Genomic DNA, 6,119 nt, shown 5'->3' with positions numbered 1-6,119 from the left:
GTCTCCCCAGAGCCTTCTCTTGTCCAGGCCGAACAAAACCATCTTCCTCAGCATGTCCTAGGAAAGGGGCTGCAGCCCATTGATCGTCCCCATGGCCCTCCTCTGGACTCCTTCTAATAGATACACATTCTTATTGGGGCCCCAGTGCTGAGCACAGTACTCGAGTTGTGGCCTCACAAGCCCTCCTAACAGATCAACATTCACTCCAAACTTGGTGTCATCTGCAAACTTACTGAGGGTGCACTCGATCCCCTCATCCACATCATTGGTGGAGATATTGAAGAGAACTGGCCACAGTACTGGGCCCTGGGGGACACTAAGGACAGGCCTCCAACAAGCCATTTTGTAGGTGAGCATCACATTTGCTAGTCACCAGTTGACTGATAGCCAGGACTGCTGATAAATGATGGAAGGCAGCTTGGTGAGCACTTCTGCTAGCTCCCTCTGCACCCTCGTCTATATCCCATCCAGCTCCATAGACTTGTGAACACCCTCCATGAGGGATGCCGTACGAGCAGTGGTGCCTGCTCACCAGGAACCAGGCCAGCATCCTACAGAGCTGCCTTACAAGGACCATGGCCACCAGGAGAATTGAAGTTATCAGACTCAGCTCAGATCCAGTGAGACACCACAAAAACAATGGTCTACAGGAACGGGGAAAAAGGTACAGGACTGGGATTTCCTACAAAAGAAAGAAGGAGAGAGGTCTTGGAGGCACTGAGGAGCGCAACAACAGAGGGCAGCGTGTGGCAGGACACATCTGCAGGCTCTTGACACCATGAGTCTCTGGCAGCAGGACCATGCAGGTGGGGTTGCCAGAGGGGTCTTCTACAGCTGGCACATCTGATGGCTGATAGCATCTGTCAGGGTGGTTCTCTCTGTTTCTCCAGAAACGAGTAGAAAATGTTTTAGAGAATGGCATTTATGATTGGATTTTTGAAAAGGAAGACCAAGGCAGGGGCTACCTGAAAGGCAAGACTTTTTCTGTAGCCTGTGCTTGCAGATTCCTGTGGTAGAGTGGAGGCTGGTTTCATGGTAATAGGTGGTCAGGTTTGTACTGCAGACTGAGACTGCTAGAGCATTGCAGTGAGGGATCAATATTTCATCAATGAACTTCATGAAGTCCCTTCCCACACCTCAGCCCACAGACTACATCAACATCATCATTATGGTCCTCTCAGGTTTTATCCTAGCTGATCTGTAGGAGCTGCAAACCATCCAGTGCCCAGTGTCCTGTCTTTCGGAGGTCTCTGCTGGCTTGAGGTGAGCACAGATCACCTGCACTGAGCATGAGCTGCCTCCTCTGCAGGCAGAGCTGCAGCACAGGAGGGTCTGCTGAGTGTCCATCTGTCCCTCCCTGGTCTTGCCTCCCCTGGCAGCAGCATGCTGGCATTCCTCCTGGCTTCTCCAGCTGACCGTGCTGCTGCTGGTCTTGTTCCCAGGATGGCTGGGGATGGGGGTTTCACATGCCCATGGGGTGAGCCCTCGGTGTGCTTGGGGGAAGGGGAGTAAGGAGACAGGGTGAGGGGTGTGGAGATGGGCACTTTGTGCCTGGATTCCTCTGCTCTCAGCAGTGTTCACGTTCTTCTCAGATCAGTCTCTGAGTGCAACTTTCCTGCAACACTCACAGGGTGGGTGAGACCAGCACTGATGAACAGATTGTCTGTTCTCACTAAAGGACACTGCACTATAGGGCCAGTCCCTTTTTCTTTGAGGATCCACAATATTTATCCTTATGTGCTGGAGAAGTGCTCAGGATTTCTGTTTTAGAAAAACTCAGCCAGTGTGGTAGGTTAGTAACAACAAAAATTCTAACCCTATAAAATAAAAATTTATAGATATATATATATCTGCTCTGAAGTTGGGTAACCTGAGAGCAACACTGGGGCAAAGTTCTTTAATATCAGCAGTGAAGAGAGTCTGAGATTACCACATGTTCCTCCTTACCTCTGGCTTTTGGACATAACTGACTCTTCCATTGCCCACAGAGGAGTCCCCTGCTCCCAGGGATACCCTCAGGCATCAGGAAGAACGCATAAAAGTGACCTGCCAAATGTCTTCCTGGAAATGGACAATTTTCTGGAGATTCTAAATGAGAAATGGGATGAGTTTTTCTCTGATAAGTCTGTAGTACATTACTACTGTTCTTTCTCCTCCTTGTTCAGGATCACATCCCCAAAAAAGAAGATGCCCAACAGCAGCTCCATCACTGAGTTCCTGCTGCTGGCATTCGCAGACACGCGCGAGCTGCAGCTCCTGCACTTCGCGCTCTTCCTGGGCATCTACCTGGCTGCCCTCCTGGGCAACGGCCTCATCCTCAGCGCCGTAGCCTGCCACCACCACCTCCACACCCCCATGTACTTCTTCCTCCTCAACCTCGCCCTCCTCGACCTGGGCTGCATCTCCACCACTCTGCCCAAAGCCATGGCCAATGCCCTCTGGGACACCAGGGCCATCTCCTATCAAGGATGTGCTGCGCAGGTCTTTCTCTTTGTATTTTTGATGTCAGCAGAGTATTCCCTTCTCACTGTCATGGCCTATGACCGCTACGTTGCCATCTGCAAGCCCCTGCACTATGGGAGCCTCCTGGGCAGCAGAGCTTGTGCCCAGATGGCAGCAGCTGCCTGGGGCAGTGGCTTTCTCAATGCTGTCCTGCACACGGCCAACACATTTTCCCTGCCCCTCTGCCAAGGCAATGCTGTGGACCAGTTCTTCTGTGAAATCCCCTGCATCCTCAAGCTCTCCTGCTCTGATGCTTACCTCGGGGAAGTTGGGGCACTTATTTTTACCGTTTGTTTAGCCTTTGGTTGTTTTGTTTTTATTGTTTTCTCCTACATGCAGATCTTCAGGGCAGTGCTGAGGATGCCCTCTGAGCAGGGCCGGCACAAAGCCTTTTCCACGTGCCTCCCTCACCTGGCTGTTGTCTCCCTGTTTCTCAGCACCATCATTTTTGCCTACTTTAAACCTCCCTTCCTCTCCTCCCCAGCTCTAAATCTGGAGGTGTCATTTTTGTACTCAGTGTTGCCTCCAGCAGTGAACCCTGTCCTCTACAGCATGAGGAACAAGGTACTTAAGAACGCAGTACGGATTTTTTTTGAATATATGCTTCTTCGAAAGTAATAATGTGCCTTTAAATTTCAAATTAAGTTTGGAAACTCTTAGGAAAATCTTATGTCTTATCTTATGTCTACTTTGTTTTCTCTTATTTTCTGTAATTCATTTCTTTTTTTTTTCTTTGATCTTCTTTCTCTTAACATCCAACCTGTTAATTTTATCTTCTTTGACCAAGTCTCACAAACCTATATTAGCAGGCTTCTTGTATACATATAAATGATAAAGATGCCATGAGAAAATAATTTGTCTTAGCTGCTGTCTCTTTGCGTGTGCTCTGGAGCTGGGGGAGCAGCCCCAGCATGCAGGAGAGGCTCAGGGCCAAGAGCCCAGCTGACACATGCAGGAGCAGCCCCGGTGGCCCTCGGGGCTGCCCCTCACTGCCCGCTGGGCTCTGCCTCTCTGCTGCCTTCGGGTCGGGGCTGCTGCTTCCCTGGAGCCATGGCCATGGCCAGCAGCAGGACGTGGCCTTTTCACTGCTGTTTTCTTTTTGGTTCCTCATTGCTTTCTTGTGCTCTTGTATCTGTCTAAGTCTCGAGGTCTCATATGCCTTGGTGACAGTCCTGTTGTCTCTGCAGTGGCATCCCTGTGGCTGCAGGCAGCAGCAGGCACTGTGCAGCCCTGGGTCACAGCTGCCTCCCTGCTAGCACCACAGTAACAAGAGGGTCTTGCTCAGGGCAAACCCAGGACCCTGGACACCTCTTCCAAATGTGCTATCAGAAATAGAGCCAAGAGGTTGCTCTCTGCTTTTCTGTTTTCTGTTTTTTTTTCATGGAGTGAGAGACAGAGGCTGAAAGTCCCAGAGTGGTCCCTGAGGAACCAAGCGCTAAGCCAAGAACTTCCTTTGTGGCAGCACATGCCCAAATAGACAACACTGCCCTCTGCAGTGGGGCAGATGGCCAATGCCATCTTGGAGAGGAATCTGGAGCTGCCAGGAAATGTCAGGGGATCTGCAGGGACATGGTGCTCAGTGGGTGTGTTGGATCTGTCTGAGCTGGAGTCACCTTTCCCTGCAGTAGCCCACACAGTGCTGTGCTCTGCACTCGTAGCTGGAACAGCACTGATATCACTCCAGTGTTGTGTCTATTGCTGCGTAGTGCTGGCACAGCATCACGACTCCTTCCAAGCCCCCAAGAGCCAGCAGGCTGGGGGTGGGCAAGTGTTGGGGAGGGGACATTGCCAGGGCAGCTGACCTAAACCAACCAAAGGGATATTCCGTAACACCTGATATCACACTCAGCAATTAAAGGGGGGGCTCTCGTGGGGGAGGGGGCTGTTCCTCCTGAACAACCACTACGCGTTTTGAGGCCCTGCTTCCCAGGACGTGGCCTAACATCGCTTGTTGATGGGAATTAGAGAATATTTTTTTCCCTCTCTCTGTGCTTCCTCACAGACTTATTGTTTCTTTTGTTTCTTTTTTTTCCCTCCCCATTCCCTTTCCCTTTAATTAAACCTTTCTCATCTCAGACCTCGAGTTCTCTGTGTTGTATTTTCTCCCCCTTCCTCTTTGAGAAGAGGGGGAGTGAGAGAGCGGTTGTGGTGGAGCTCAGCTGCCCACCTGAGTAAAATCACCACAACCCTAATGCCATCAAGCTGGAAAGAGGTAGAACCCACCTGTATTTCTGGAGTGACAGGGGCAGCCCAAGACATAATTGTGCTGGAGTCTGAAGCGAGTCTAACTGGGAAGGAATGGCAAAAGCACCTGTTATAAATTAAGTCTCAACTCAATCTGAATTCATTAATATTTATAAAAGGCAAGTAAACAGTGCTGGGGGTGGGGAGTTTATGCTCTACCAACATGCACACGCAAACATCCAACTTTCTAAACCCACAGAACATTGCTTTTACAGATGCCTATATATATGTACAATCAGAAAAGGTAACAAACAAACATTTAAGTCTATTACTATTAATAGGTTATTAATATAAATAATAAAACCTTCTCTAAACCTCCTATCTTCTTTCTGCTGTTTAACCTTCTTTGACCTTCTTTCACCTTATCTGACCTTCTTTACCTTCTTTACGCCTTCTGACCTCCTTTGACCCTCTTTCTGCCTTTTCACCTTCTCTGACCCTCATTACCTTTTTTTCACCTTTTGACCTTCTTTGACCTTCTTTCCACCTTTAGACCTTCTTTTCCCTTCTTACTGTCTTCTCTGTCCCTCTTTAACCTCTTTTCATGTTTTTACCTCCTCTTACCTTTCTGCCTTTTGGCTTTCTTTAACCTTGTTCTTTAACCTTGTTGCTGGGCAAAGTTGTTTGACCAATGAAAAGTTGTTTTTGAAAGGGACTGCTGTGGGGTGAACAGTATAAGAGGGGAGCCTGTCCTCAAGATGAAAAAAGACATCCCGATGTCTTTTTTGGCATCACAATGCCAAAACAACATTGCCCAGCAACAGCAAACACCCAGCAATTTCCATACCTTAATGGCTGGAGAACAAGCAACCCAAAGACTGCATGGTGTCTCCTGAATCACCCTTCTGTTATAAATGGCTCAGTCTTCAAAATAAGACTATAATCAAAGTTTACAATTTATTAAAGGAATAGAGGTAAGCAAACAGCGCTGGGTGCGCCGGGAGTTTCTGCTCCACCAAGACGCACACCAGTTACATCTAGCAGTTGATTTTTATGCTCCTAGGCTAATACATATTTATTACTACTTCTAGAAAAAAACAGGGTACTTTAATTAGTTTCCAGAATCCAAACCCTCCTACTGGAGCATGCATATCAGTCTCTGGGCGTCCCTTTTGGGGGTCTCTCATGCTGAAGGCTCATAGTCTTCCTCCCTCTTGCCTTTCTCCTTTGTCCGACTTGGCTGTAAGTCAGAGACTTGTGCAGCATCCCCTGCAAGCTTTGTCTTTTAGTTGTTCTTCAGCTTTCCCCTTCTTCTTAATCTCCTGGCCAGATATCAGAGACTTGCTGAGTGTCCCATGCAATAGTCATAATAGTTAGCTGTTGTTCTGAAACCCCCCAGATATCAGAGACTTCAAGGAAAAGCCTACAAATAC

The 6,119-nt window shown here is 48.6% G+C and overlaps 1 protein-coding gene across 1 annotated transcript; it reads left to right on the top strand.

Moving 5' to 3' along the window:
- Positions 1–2,187: 2,187 nt before the first annotated feature.
- Positions 2,188–3,120, top strand: LOC137846895 (olfactory receptor 14C36-like). Its single transcript, XM_068665001.1, has one exon. It carries the CDS (start codon positions 2,188–2,190, stop codon positions 3,118–3,120), a length of 933 nt encoding a protein of 310 aa, XP_068521102.1.
- Positions 3,121–6,119: the final 2,999 nt, after the last annotated feature.

The sequence above is a fragment of the Anas acuta genome, chromosome W, assembly GCF_963932015.1.
Source record: "Anas acuta chromosome W, bAnaAcu1.1, whole genome shotgun sequence".
Taxonomy (NCBI): Eukaryota; Metazoa; Chordata; class Aves; order Anseriformes; family Anatidae; genus Anas; species Anas acuta.
The sequence above is the reverse complement of the archived record's forward strand: the minus strand, read 5'-3'. Positions and strand labels throughout refer to the sequence as shown.